Source organism: Narcine bancroftii, chromosome 1, assembly GCF_036971445.1.
Source record: "Narcine bancroftii isolate sNarBan1 chromosome 1, sNarBan1.hap1, whole genome shotgun sequence".
NCBI classification, from domain to species: domain Eukaryota; kingdom Metazoa; phylum Chordata; class Chondrichthyes; order Torpediniformes; family Narcinidae; genus Narcine; species Narcine bancroftii.
In genome coordinates, this window is record NC_091469.1 from 356,440,460 (window position 1) to 356,455,786 (window position 15,327).

At 39.9% G+C, this 15,327-nt stretch overlaps 1 protein-coding gene across 2 annotated transcripts in view; it reads left to right on the forward strand.

Moving 5' to 3' along the window:
- Positions 1-15,327, forward strand: part of LOC138749915 (ATP-binding cassette sub-family A member 13-like) — a 288,645-nt gene that overhangs the window by 240,067 nt on the left and 33,251 nt on the right. For both annotated transcript variants that reach the window (XM_069911960.1, XM_069911968.1), the window contains exons 46-49: positions 2,467-2,554; positions 9,936-10,044; positions 12,059-12,113; positions 13,902-14,079. In XM_069911960.1, coding sequence (XP_069768061.1) covers positions 2,467-2,554; positions 9,936-10,044; positions 12,059-12,113; positions 13,902-14,079 — 430 coding nt within the window. The remainder of the gene's footprint in view (positions 1-2,466; positions 2,555-9,935; positions 10,045-12,058; positions 12,114-13,901; positions 14,080-15,327) is intronic.

Genomic DNA, 15,327 nt, shown 5'->3' on the forward strand with positions numbered 1-15,327 from the left:
AATTTACCACATTATCATGAAGATCATTGATATAGATGACAAACAGCAATGGTTCCAGCACCGATCCCTGATGCACACCACAAGTCACAAGCCTCCAGTGTTCAGCTGCATTATCCTCCTATTTCTAACCTCACTAGAACACAGCACAGGTAGCAATCCTGAGATCACAACTTTGAAGGTCCTGTCCTTCTACCTAAAGCCTAACTCCCTGAACTCTCCTTGCAGGATCTCCTCACTCTTTCTACCCACATCATTTGTCCCTACATGGACCACGACATCTGGCTGATCACCCTCCCTATGAAAGTGCCATAAATTCACTCTGAGATATCAATTACAGACCTTGGCACCAGGGATGTAACATGCCATCTGGGTTACTTGATCTCTTCTACGGAACTTCTTATCTTTCCCTCTAACTATGGAATGCTCTATCACTATAGCTGGCCTCTTCTCTCTTCCCTTTTAAGCCACAGGACCAGACTCTGTGCTAGAGACATGATCACTATGGCTTGTCCCTGGTAGGTGGTTCCCCCCAACAGTATCCAAAATGGTATACTTGTTATTGAGGGGAATGGCCACAGGGGTGCCCTGAACTGCCTGCTTGTTACCTTTCCCTCTCCTGACTGTCACCCATTTACCCTCCTCCTGCTTCCTATGTGTGATAGTCACCCTGTAACTTCTGTCTATCACCCCTTCTGCCTCCCAAATGATCCAGAGTTCATCCAACTCCAGTTCCAATTCCTAACTTGATTTGTCAGGAGCTGTAGCTGGATGCACTTCTGCAGATGAAGTCATCAGGGGTACTGCTGGCTTCCCCGATAACCCACCTTCTGCAAGTGGAGAATTCCACTGCCTTGACTTCCATAACCACTGTCTATAACTAGAGGACAAAAATATATGATACACAAGACCTGTCCTTAACTGTGCCTACCTGCTGAATCCTTTTTGTTCCTCGAAATGAGTGGCCCTTTTTTTTACTTCAACTCCTGCATCACCACCTAAGCCTCTTCTTGCCGAAACCTCTTGAGCCAAAACCTTTCCAGTCTGACTCAACCCGCTCCAACGATGACAGCTGTACTACATAGTCCCTCACCTTTATTGTGATATTTGAGTCCCCTGATCTCAATCGCCCAATCAACTGCTACCTGAGTTTTTCCTTTTCAACCCTTTTGTCTTCAACTTGAACTCGATTGCCCAGTCTCAATTCTCAATCTCTCTACCTCCAATTTGCTGCCATCTTTACAAGTCCACTGTCTCCCAGTTATCTGAACTACACCTCTTCTTACCCAGTCTCTTGTAATAATATTACTCCTGTTTCTTAGTTCCTCCATGTTTACTGCATCTGTTTATGTGATGAGGCTTTCTATTCCAGAACATCTGAGGTGTTTTCCTTCTACAGCCCTCCTCTGCATCTCAGCCATTTCCCACACATCTGCTTTTTCCCCATTTTCCCCTCTGACACAACAGGGATAGGGTTCCTCTCATCCTCACCTACCACCCCAGCAGCCTGTGCATCCAATATCACATTCCATCACTTCCAACACAAACTTACTACCAAACCCATCTTTCTTCCCATCTCTGCTTTCATGGGACTAAACAATCTGTCCAAATGAGGCAGTGATGTTTCACTTGTATTTCACCTGTAAATCTGTAATGGTCATTTATGGCCTCCAGTGCTCCTGGTGCAGCCTCCTCTAAATCGAAGTGACCAGACATAGACTGGAGAATTCCTTCCTGTTGAGTCCACCTTGCCTCAACAGTCAGGATCTCCTGGTGACTAGCCATTTTACTCCACTTCCTATTTTCACACTGACATGTCTGTCCATGCTTACTTTACTGCCAAGTTGAGGCCATGTGCAAATAAGAACAACACCTTGTACTCTGTCTTGGAAGTCTCAACATTGACCTCCGAATTTTGGTAACATGTCCCCCTTATTTTCTCCCCCTTATTTTCTACCCCTTCTTGCTTTCCCTGATCCCCTTGGCCCCATCCCTTTTCTCTATTTCTCCTCTTTACCCTCTCTACTTGCCCACCACATACCTTCCTTCCTCTAGCTCCCCACCTCCTCCCTTTCATTCAATGATCCACTGTCCTCTCCTATCAGAGGGCATCTTACTCCTTTCACCTCCTAGTTACTTTATTCCCATTCCTTCCACCTCCTACCCGTATTTATTTACCATCTTCCAACTCATGCACCTCCCACCCACATCCTTTTATTCAGATTTTTGCCGATTTTCTTGCCAGTCTTGATGAAGGGTATTGGCCTGAATTGTTAACCTTTATTTGCTTTGCAAGGATGCTGCCTGACCTGCGGAGTTCCTCCAGCTTTTTGTGTATTGCTTCAGTTTTACATCATTTGCAATCTATTTTGTGCCAATTTGGAAATGGAGTGGGTGTTGCCTTGAATATAAATGTGGAATTTCTGATTTATAATCAATGTGAATAACCATTTGTTATATCATTATCAGGTTAGGGGGATGGTCATTTGGAGAAGAATTACCCAATGATCTCAAAGGAAGTAACTTCACTCCTAGTGATATCAAGTCTTTAGTAAAGGTAGGAAGAATCCACACATCAACAATACTTTTATCATTAGTGTTTAGCTCCATGTATTTTAGAAAAACAGCGCAATGTAATTAGGACTAATCTTTGGTGGAAGATTATTATGGAAGGCCAAGTGCTCAACTCTCCAAAGAAAAGTTGTTTTCATTTTCCTCCACACTGGGAACAGACTTTATTGATTGTTGTTTATCTGTATAACCATTGGAAGAAAAGATGGAAAAAGAGGAAGGAGAAAGACAGTTTACATCTTTGACAAATACAGTTTATCACTTAAATCGTTATGACATTGTTATACTGAAAGAGATGCAGTAGAAAATTTATCCATAGGGTTAATGACCGGGTATCCTGCTATTGCATTTTAGGCTATATTTTGGCCAGGATGCTGGGGAAAATGCCTCTAAGCTAGTTTTCTAATTTTTGCTTTATATTTATATGAAAAGGCAGAGAGGGTTGTGGATCCATTTACCCAAAATACTAGAGATTCATTCCAGGCAAAGTACATGTTAACCCCCAGTATCCGACACCTCTGGAGATAGATAGATTCAGGATGTGAATTTGCTGGTTGCTTGAGATTGCATGTTGTGTTGATTGGTGAACTGACTGCTAGGAGGGGCATCAATTTTAAACATATGTATTTTTTAACCTACTTAGTTCCTGTGATTTTTTTTTTGGTTGGTTGCTTGAGGCTGCCATTTGCTTAAATTTTAGATAACAGAGATTTTACTGTGCTCAGAACCTGGGTTTGAATATAGAAATTTCTGATTGAGAGTTAAGTGCAGTATAACAGAGCTAAAGTAGCCACAGAGAAGTGATTTGTTGATTGCAATAGCAGAGGAAGATCAATTGAATACAAATCTCAGAGTAACATTCACATCCCTCCTTCCTTCCTTTCTGTCTTCCATCTTTACTGTTGGACTTATTTTTTGGGCCTTATCTTTAGGACTTATTTTATGATGCAATTTATGAGAGGGCATGCAGTGTTGCAAAAATTATCAGGAAGCCAGAGGATTGGGTTGCTTTTAAAAAAACAAAAAAAAACAACAAACAAAGCAATAGAGAGAGAAAAGATGAGAAGAGATTTTATTGAGGTATACAAAATTACAATGGGTATAGATAGAGTAAGTGCAAGTTGGCTTTTCCACTGAGGTTGGGTGAGATACAAACCAAAGGACGTGGCTTAAGGGTGAAAGGGGAAAGGTTTAGGGGGAACATTAGAGGGAATTACTTCACACCGAGTGGTGGGAGTATGGAACAAGTTGCTAGTTAAAGGGTGAATGTGGGCTCAATTTTAACATAGAAGAAAATTTTGGACAGGTGCATGGATGGGAGGTGTAAGAAAGGATATAGACTAGGCGCAGGTCAGCGGGACTAGGCAAAATAATAGTTTGGCACAGACTAAAAGGGTCGAAGGGGCCTGCTTCTGTGCTCTAATGTTTTATAATTCTATGAAGGTAAGTTAGCCAATAATACAAAAGAGAATACCACAAGTTTTTTTTTTGATACATAAATAGTTAAAAGAGGCAAGAGTGGGCAAAGGACTGCTTAATAAAAGGCACCAGAGAAGTGATAATGGGGAACAAAGAAATGGCAAATGAATGGAATTTGTTCTTCACTGCAGAAGGCCCCAGCATTATGTCAGAAGTTTGAGAAAGTTGGGGGAAGGAATGAGTATGGTTGCAATTATTAAGGAGAAAGTACTTGGGAAGCTGAAGAGTGTATTAACCATAAGACATGGAAGCAGAAATAGGCTATTCAGCCTAACAAGTCTACCCTGCTATTCAATCATGAGCTGATCCATTTTCACACTCAACCCCACTGCCCAGCCTTCTCCCCATAACTTTTGAAGGTGGATAAGTCAACTGGACTGGATAAATTACAATTTCAAGATTCTGAAAGTAGCTGAAGAGATCGTGAATCCATCAGAAAATGTCTTTTAAGAATCACTAGAGTCAGGAATTGTTCCAGAGGATTAAAAAATTGTTAATGTCACTGCACTCAATAAGAAGCTCAAAAGACAGGAAATTATAGGCCAGTTACCTGACTTCAGTAGTTGGCAAGATTCTAGAGTCCATTTTTTTAGGATGAAGTTTCAGGGTACTTGAAAGCACAAGATAAAATAGGATGAAATCACCATGATTTTCTTCATGAAAGACATATTTGTCTTGCCTGACAAATTTGTGGATATTTGCATGATAGACAAAGGAGAATCAATGAATGCTGTTTACCTGGATTTTCAGAAGGTCTTTGACAATGCACTGAATGTGAGGCTGCTAAACAAGATGGGAGATCATGGTATTATGGGAAAGGTAACAAAATGCATAAAAAATTGGCTGACTGAAAGAAGGCAAACAGTGGGAATAAAGGGGGCCTATTCTGGCTGGCTGCTGGTAATGAGTGGTGTTGTACAGGGGGTCAGTGTTGGGTCTACTACTTTTCACATTATATATTAATGATTTAGATCACACATGTCAAACTCAGGCCCGCGGGCCAAATTTGGCCCGTGATATAATTATATTTGGCCCGCAAGATCATATCAAATATGTATTAGGGGTGGCCCACTGGCCGCCGCACCTGTATAGTGCATGCACAGCTAATACTACAAATCCCAGAATGCTTTGCAAATGCATTGGTGCTGACCCGTCAGCCCGTTAATCGCCCCCACCTCCTCTCTTTACTTTAATTAGCATCTGTGACCTGTCACCTAACTCACATGTAATAAACCCCTTATGAAAAATGGCCAAACGCAAGACAGAAAACAGGACCTTTCAAGACAGGTGGGAGGCAAACTCTGACCCAAGAGTTTGATGAACTTGCATCTAAGAAGAGATGCCAAGTATCTGGTTTATACCCCAGGTGCATCAGAGTAAATCACAGTGTAAGCTTGGATTAATATTTTCTTTGGTTAACTTTGGACTGTTCATAGTTGAAAGATTGGATTTTCATTGAAGCAAGTTGTTATTTTTTTGACTTGTTGGCTTGTGAAAAAAAAGACATTTAAAAGGAGCTTAAAGGCTAATAAAAAATATTATTTATTGAATATTTTATTTCTCATTTGTTAATGCTTCTTCTGGAAAGGGTTTAACCAAAACTATTATTAAACATTTATTTTAATTCGAAAAAGTTTAAAATTACATATGTTGAAAGAAGAGAAAACATGCAGATGTTGTTGAAAATTTTTAATAAATATTTAGTTTGGCCCATGACTTAGTCCAAGTTTTTAATTTTGGCCCTCTGTGAATTTGAGTTTAACACCCCTGATTTAGATGATGGATATGATGGCTTCATAGCCAGGTTTTTGCATGATGCAAAGATAGGTGGAGGGGCAGGTTCACACTATGAACCATATCAATCAAAATACATACAAACATTTCCCTCTTAAATAATACAGTGCCATTTTCTCCCCATGTTTCCCCCCCTACCTTCCCTCCCTCCTTCCCACCCCCCTCCAAACCCATTAAATGTTCAACATATACAATACAATAAAACCATTAAACAATGACATCACACAATGAAAATAAACAAGAAAATTGTGTCATCTACTTTTACACACTGGATCACGTCATTTTGTCTTCTCATTTTATCATTTTTGGGGGTGGTGGTCCATGGTAGGCCCTCTCTGTTGTGTTCCATATACGGTTCCCAAATTTGTTCAAATAATGTGACTTTATTTTTTAAATTATATGTTATTTTTTCCACTGGAACACATTTATTCATTTCCATGTACCATTGCTGTATTCTCAGGCTCTCTTCTGATTTCCAAGTTGACATTATATATTTTTTTGCTACAGCTTAGCCTATCATAATAAATCTTTTTTGTGCTTCATCCAGTTTGAGGCCTAATTCTTTACTTCTTATATTACTTAGAAGAAAGATCTCTGGATTTTTTGGTATGTTGCTTTTTGTGATTTTATTTAATACCCAATTTAGATCTTCCCAAAACTTTTTCACTTTCTCACATGTCCAAATTGCATGTACTGTTGTTCCCATTTCCTTCTTACAGCAAAAACATCTATCTGATGATGTTGGATCCCATTTATTTAACTTTTGGGGCGTGAGAGGGGCGGGTAGTGTTGAGGAAGTAGAGTGTCTGCAGAGGGAGTTAGATAGGATGAGATTGTAGGCAAAAGAAAATGACATAAGAAATACAGCACAAGGAAGTGTGTGGTAAAGCACTTCAGTGGAAGGAATAAAGGAATAGACTGTTTTCTTAATGGGGAGAAAATTCAGGAAGTGATAGTCCAAAGTGTCTTGGAAGTCACAGTGCTGGATTTCCTAAAGGTTAGCTTGTAAGTTGAGTTAATGGTAAGGAAGGCACTTGTCTGAGTGCTACTGGTACCATGTAACCCAGTACTACCTGTCGCATGGTCAGAGTCTAAACTGGTCCCCCCACCAGGCTTGCCTGGTGTGGAGGGTGGCTAGACACCCTGCAGGATGAAAAACAAGACTTGTCAAAGGGCAGACCAACCTTCTTATAGGGTCAATGGCCATCTAGCAAACACATGCCATGAAGTGCAGAAAGGGCATCCCTTGCATCAAAGCTTGGTCTGGACATTCACTGCTATAGAACTTCCTCAGATGTCTTGGACCTCAGCATGTCGAGAGGGTGGGTCTGGACCTGTGCAACCTCTACTCACCTAAAATCCATTCATGCACATGCTGTTCCTTTCTGAGGAGTTGGGTATCCTCATACCAAGCCCCATAAACTGACTGAAATGAACCACCATCATGCTATGGGATGGATAGCCAGAAGAAAAAGGAAGGCAAATGCAATGTTAGCATTCTTATTTAGAGATAATTAATTTTGAATTACTGTACTTTCTTTATATTTTACATTTGGTGTTACCTGTGTAAAATATTACAAAGTTAATAACTGCAGTCGTGCCAGATATCTATCAATGCTGGTTTCAGCACAGTCTTTGGGTGCAGTGAGAGTTACTATGAGGAACCAGATGCCATTTCAAAGTTCTGGGTGTGAGAAAGAGTGATGTTTTCCAGAATTTGATACATATTATCAGGAATGTTAAAATGAGAAATCATGTTTGTAATGGACTTATGTGATTGGATTGCATTCGAAAGAGAGCAAGCATCTTCAATGTAATTATTCATGCAAAATAAAACTAGGGCCAGTGGGGTGTGTGTCACACATTACACTGTCCTCTTCTGATCTCATCCTGATGAGGTCATTATCCACAAAAGGGATTATTGATGGGATAGGTGGTTATACATGAGTAGGCAGAGGATCAGGATGATTTTTTTCTGTTGGAGCCACTGTATCTAAGTGAAGGTCTATAAGGGCAGAAATATTGATATGTGGCAACAGAAGAATAATCACCACTGAATCTTCAGTCCTCACATACACTCGTCGTTTCTTATCTAGGGACTCCATATTTCACTTCCTAAACCCATGACCGCCATTAATGAAATGTACAAGGAATTCAGGACTTCTCCTTCTGTGTGCTGTGCCTTGAATAGTCCATCATTGCTGCTAGGTATAAACCCTGGAACAGCAGAGTGGATGTCCCCACATGAGAAGGATTGCAGCACTTTAAGACGACTGTTATTCTCTCAAGGACAGTTAAGGATGTGTAATAAAATCTGGCCATGCTGGCGACTTTCAGATCCAAAAAATTAGTACGTTTTTTTTTTAAAAAAGCACAGGTCCTCAGAGGAGAAACATCTTTAGCAACAACAACAGCAGCAGTAGGAAATGCAGAAAATACCCAAAGTACTGAATTTAATCAGTCAGGATTAACATGATAGTTATCAGGAATGGGTGGTAGATCACAAAATAAGCAATGTGTTGCTGAGAGGAAGAGGAGTTGAGAAGGGAATGCCATATTTTGCAAGATCCAGTAGACCTGGCTGAGAAACTACAGGACACAAATCTTAGTTGGTCCTATTTTCAAATGTATACTGTTAGCCAAGGTATGAAGATTTTCAACCAGAATGTTCATTGTTAATTAACCTCCCTATCTTTCCACATGTTTCTGCCAGTGCAAAATGTTGACCTCCGTTATTTGTAATTGGTCAGACCTTAAAATTGTTTCATGACTGCCCTCTCCTGAACTATTTCCCATGAATTCATGCAATCAAAAGTAACAGTTTGCAGAGAAGCAAAATGATTTGACAGACCTTTAATAGTGGAGATTGATAATTGCAAAATTGGTAATGTGACAGCTACATGGATATGTGGATGGAAAGAAAACTGATAAATTCTGCATGGAACCTTCATGTTGTTTGAACTAACAGTGCAGACAGCCAAAGTCCCCTCTGACTTTAACACTGTGCTCTCTAGTTTTAGTCATTGACTTATCTACATCTGCACCCTGAAGAGTGTTTCTCATCTGTCAGACATACATTTCGGGATTTTTCTTCATTATGATAAGAATTCTTCTGTCATCAGTAGTGGAGGTCTTCCTTGGAATACCAGTCCCTTTTCGATTAATGAGCTCATCAGTACGCTCTTTCTTCTTAACGATGTTCCAAACTGTTGATTTTGGAAATCCTAAAGTTTGAGCAATGTCTTTTACTATTTTAGTCTTGTTTTTCACTCTCATAATGGCTTCTTTGACTTTCATTGGCACAACTCTGGTCCTCATGTTGAAAAGTGGTAACTGCATACTCCAAAGGTGATCAAAAGCTTAGAAGCAAGCCTAGCTCTCTTATACCTGCACCAATGAAGCAATAAACATACCTGAGTATTCACAAACACCTGTGAGGCCAAATATCCCAAACATAATGGTGCCCAGAAATGAGGGGACAATGTATAAAAAGTGCTGTAATTTCTACATGGTCAAACCAAAAAGTATACAAATAACCTTGAATAAAATCTTGAACATGCACTTTAATTACATGTGAATTGTTTGATTACTAATTTAAAATTGTAAACCACAGGGGCCAATAAAGGATAAAAGTGTCTTTGTCCTGAACATTATGGAAGGTATTGTATCCCTCATCAGTCTTTGTCTTTCCAAATGCCTGTAGATCCTGCCTCTCAGAATCCCATCCAATAACTTCCCTACAACTGACGTTAGGCCCACCAGATTATATTTTTATAGCTTGTTCTTGCAGCCATCCAGTCTTCCAGCACCTAACCATGACTAACTGATGCAAATATGATAAGGAAGGAAATTAGATGTCAGCACATGATTTACCATTTTCATAGGGTTATTGTGGATCACAAGATTTAATACTGTGCCTACCTTTAGGTTTTCAATGACCAATTGAAACATGTAATACCAGAAGGCAAACTACTTGTGCTTCATGCCGAGAATATAGAGTATTTTTTATTCATATTTATTAGCATTTTTTAAAATCTGATTATAAATAATGGAATGAAATAAATGAAAAGAATATTCTTATGGCCTGTTCATAGATATGGTACAATCAAAGGGACTTTCATGCAGAACCAGCAATCCTGAATCGGCTCAATAACCTTATCCTCTGGGCCAGCTTACCACCAGGCGCTAACTGGACACAATATGGTATGTAATATCAAAGCATATCTACAGTAATAACATTGTAAAAAAATTATGTAAACCTACTTGAGGCTTGTGAACCATTGCTATAATTTAACAACTTACCTACTGGAGTATGCTTTACTTATCAAAACTATAACTTACACATACAATGCACCTTTCATGATAACAAAAATGTAGAGTCAAAGCCGGGTATTTTAACATTCAATTTATTGTCATGCACACAAGATACAGAGAAAATCTTTTCTCTGAAAGGAAAGGAGCTGATGTGATGAAGGAGGGGGCAAAGGCCTGAGAAAGATCCTTTGTGATAGGAGGAAGAAAGGGAAGGGGCTGGAGAATTGGAGGAAAGACAGTGTGGGTGATAGGCAGGTGAATGAGGAGGAGTCAAGGGATGATTTAAAGCAGAGTGGGGTGGAGAAACAAAGAGGGGAAGAACAGGAGAAGGAAATTCCTGGGATTTGGAGAATTTGCTATTGATGTCATCTGATTGAAAACTGCCGAGAAACTATACAAGATACTGTTCTTCCAATTTACAAGTGGCCTCAACTTGGAAGGACATGAGACCATGGACAGATATGTTAGTGTGAGAATGGATGTGGAATTGAAGGGGTTAGCCACTAGTAGGTCCTTGCTGTTGCAGCAGACAGAAAAAGATGCTCAACATAATGACTTTCCAGTCTGTGTCTAGTCTCCATGATGTAGAGGAGGCCACATCAGGAGCAATGGATCCAGTAAATGACCCTTACAGATTCACATATTAAGTGTTGATTCACTTGGAAGGACTGTTTGGGGACCTGAATGGTGTTGTTGGAGGATATGTAGGTGCAGGTGTAACATTTCCTACTGTCATGGGGAAAGCACCAAGTGAGCAATTGGTGGAAAGGGATGAGTGAATAAGGAAGTCATGAAGAGTGTGAGCCATATGAAAAGCAGAGATGAAAGGAGAGCAGAAGATGTGCCTGGTGGTGGCGACAGACATGTTCTGTTGGATGTGAAGGCTAGTGTAGTGGTAGGTAAGGACAAGGGGAACCTATTCTTATTGCATTTGGTGTAGAAGGGGCAAAGGCAGATTTGCAGGAAATGGAGATGTGGGAATGAGATAATAGTAGTGGTGAGGAAGTCATGATTTCTGAAGAAAGAGAACATTCCTGCTGTACTACAATGGAGAACCTTCTCCTGGGAGCGCATGGGGTGGAAATGGAGGTTCTGAAAGATAGAATGGAATCCTTACAGGAGAATGGGTGGGAAGCAGTGTAATCAAGATAACTGTGGGAGTCAGTGGGTTTATAAGAGATGTCCATGGATAGTGTGTCTTCTGAAATGAAGTCAGATAAATCAAGAAAACAGAGATGAACCAAGTGAATTTGAGGGCAAGCTGGAAGTTGGCAGCAAATTTGATAAGGTTGGCATGCTCATCATGGGTGCAGGAAGGAGCACCAATACAATCATCAATGTAGCGGAGAAAGAGTTGAAAAGCCTTCCCTGTGTAGGTTTGCAACGTGGATTGTTCCACATCACAAACAAAGAGTGGCCATGGTCTAGCACCATCATTAAATCAAGAAAAGGCAGCAAAAGTCCTGTTAAAGTCATCAACTGGCATCCCTGTAGCTGCCAGTGATTATCCCTGTCAGGACCCAAGGCCTATCAGAAGATCTGCTTGCCATCACACCTGCCAGTTCCTAATTCCCATCAGTATGGAACCTTGATGCAAGGCCTTTGGTCATCGAACCTGAGCTGGAGCCCGCCACAGCCCAGTGTCATGGAAGTCTTCTGGACCACAGCATTAATTTATCTTAGCCCTGGCTGACCATCCAGCTCTTCAGAGCTCCTCTGATTTGGAAAGTTGATCAGCGTTTGGTCAAAGGGATACATTTTAGAGAGAGTCTTGAATAGGTGTAGAATTGTTCTTATTTTTATATTTGTGCTAGTGCCAATTGACACTGAGACCCTGATTTTGCTAAAAGTATTGTGGCATTTTAAAAAAAATTTTTTAAAATAAATTTTATTTTTTTATTAGGAATTACATTGCACAGCCATCCTTATCGTGGCTTTCTTCTGAATGACGACAAAATGTAAGTCATTTACATTCTTTTTAATGCAACCGATTGATAAGTATCTATGTATAATTAGAAGCAGACTGATGTAATGGATGTTTGCTGGTTCTATAACCCAAAGGTCAGTGAATCAAAACTCTGTACTGATTCATGCAAGACTGGCTTTTCACGTATGAAGTCAGTGAGTGTTAATAATGATTCTACAAGAAAGTGTGGCTTGGTGTATTCCAAATAATGCAGTAGGTAATTAAAATGATCAAAATATTGGAATTATGAATACCATATTTCCTGTGTGATCTATATGCTCCTGCTCTTCATACCAGTACTATCAGCTTATTAGATAATGGAGCAACTGCATTCAGTCCACAGGCACAACTCAGAGTTCCATCTTGACTGCAATTTTAATTTTCAGTCCAACACCAAATCTGATGCATCTTTCTGTTGCCTTGTGCTCTTTTATAATGATTATCAATGTAAGCTTGAGAAACAGCACTTTATCTTTGGTCTGAGATAATACAGGTTTCTGTAGTCAATGCCAAATTCTGCAACTTAATGAGACTTGGCCTGCATAAGAACTGATCATTACTGCTGTGTGATATAGGCCCAATTTCTTTTCTCTCCATTAGAACATCTTTATGGGTATATACCATAGTCCTGTGTTTCTTTTTCACTTTTTCATGTCCCCTTTTGTATATTCTCAATTACTAACTGTCCTCACCTCCAAGATTTTGTCTTATTCTATTGTCTCTTTAACTTTCTCCATTAACCCATCCAGGGAGGAAGAAAAAGAGTTGAAAGACCTCTACAATTTGGCTCCATAGCAATTCCTAGAAGAGATATTTCATTATCCTACACCTCACCCACTTACCTAGATCTGACTAAAGGGCTTTGATTTGGAACATTAGCTCTGCTTCTATTTCCACAGATGCTGCCTGACCTACTGAAAATTTTATTTTAGATTTCCAATTTCACCAGTTTCCCCCCCACCTTGAGATAGATGTGTTTGTATTATGCAGAGTATGAATGTTTATGAAGTTCTGGACCGGAAAATTGGAGCTACAAGGATATATGGATAAACTAGAATTGATTTCCTTGGAAGAAACGTTTGAGGGGATATTTAGTTGATGAGGTCTGCATGGAATAAATGGGAAGGATATTTTTCTTAGCAGACAGATCAGAAATCAAGAAGCATAAATTGATGGTAACTTTAGAAATGTGGAATATTATTTTACCATAAGATGTTTGGAATTTGCCACATACTTGCTCAATATGCAATAGGAGAGCTGTATCCTGAAGGGCTGTAGATCCAGAGCTCAAATGTTTGTTGGTGTTTTTCTACTACAAACATGATGAGCAAAAGCTCCTCCTGTCCAGTAAATGTTCTATAATTTTGAATGCAGTTTGAAGGTGGTTTAAAAGTTATAGTTTTATTACAACTCACCAATGTTGATATTCTGCTTGGGCAATCTAGATACATGGAATTGTATGAACGAAAAGAACAATGACAAGTTTAATGGGCCAGAAAACAAAATATTTTTTTCAAGACTATTTCATAAAGTTGATTCTCTGTTTAGACATATTGGGTGGAAAATAATGCTTTTAGCAAGAACAGAGCAGAATATCTGGGATGCACTGCAATGATTTCTTGCAACATACTTCCTGTGACCATCTTTCTTCACTAGAAACTAAAAATCAACCTTTTCATATATTGTTTATTTATTAACCAGGAGTAAATTAACATAAAGTTGATTTATCATATTGCATCTGACACTTGAATCATTTTCATATTGTTGTTTCTTTCTTAAGCTTGGAAAATCTTCGGCAGTGTGGAGTAGCATTCTGTATCCTTCTGGGGTTTTCTCTTTTAACTGCAAGCATTGGTGGATACATTGTACAAGATAGAATTACCGGGCAGAAAAGATTGCAACATATCTCTGGTCTGGGTTACAGACTGTACTGGATCACAAACTTCCTGTGTGATATGGTATGGATAATTTTTTTCCATTGTTAGTATTCAATTTTTCTTATTTAGTTAGGAATCTGAAGGATTGTCTCTCAGACCCTCAGAATCTGTAGTAATAATATTTTATACATACCCAGCAAGAATCTAATTCCAAAAATATAGATTCCAGAGCTAAGATATAAACACAATACTGGAGAAACTCAGCAGGTCAAACAGTGTCCTTTATATAGCAAAAGTAAAATTGTATAACTGATGTTTTAGACTTGAGGCCTTCAACAAGGTATGGAAGAATGTTGGTTGGTGAACAAATAAAAGGATGGGGGGTGGGGGGGGAGTTGTACTGACAATAACCACACCAGCAGTGCGAGTATAAGACAGCTTTAATAAACTAATATGTACACTAAGAGGTCTTGTATCTCTGCAAGACAAACCTGGAAGGCTAGGCTGTAGCTCTGGATTGCTTTATATACAAGGTGACCCCTGGTGAGCTAGTGGTGTAATTACATATCACCACAGAGGTGTAGTTGCAAGCAGGAGATAATAAGTGGAGAAGGTGGAGACTGTACTTCTTCACATCCTGTCCCCTGCAAGGATTCTATACCTGTAATGCGCATTGAAAGAACCAAAGACTTGTTGATCCAAACCAAGGCTTTTATTAACTAAAAGACTGGAGCATATCACAAGTAGGTTGACCAGTCCAGAATGACCTGGTCTGGCTAGGAGCAATCTATTAAGACCTGCCAGTAGGTGTGGCTACGTTCTCAGCCAATCACAGTCATCCTACACTACCATCTGTACATATGTACATATACACATTGGTGATAGACTCTGTACTATCACAATTCCCTTCTCTCAATTTTTCTGTCTGTGTCGCATCAGTTCCCAAGATGAGATCTTCCAGTCCAGAGCTTCTGAACTGTCGGCTTTCTTCCACAAACGTGGCTTCCCCTCCACCACTATCAACTCAGCCCTCAGCTGCATCTCCTCCATTTTCCGCTCATCTGTCCTGGTCCCTACTTCCCACAGATACAACAAACACAGGATTCCCTTTGACCTCACCTACCACCCCACTAACTTCTGTATCTAAAACATTATCCTCTAGAATTTACAGCACCTACAACAGGAACCCACTACCAGACACATCTTCTCCTCCCCACGTGCACTCATTCCCTCTCTGCCAATCCCCCCCCAGCTCCATCCAGCACCTTCCCTTGTGGCTGCAGGAGGTGCCATACTTGTGCCTATACCTCCTTTTTCGCCATGGTCCAG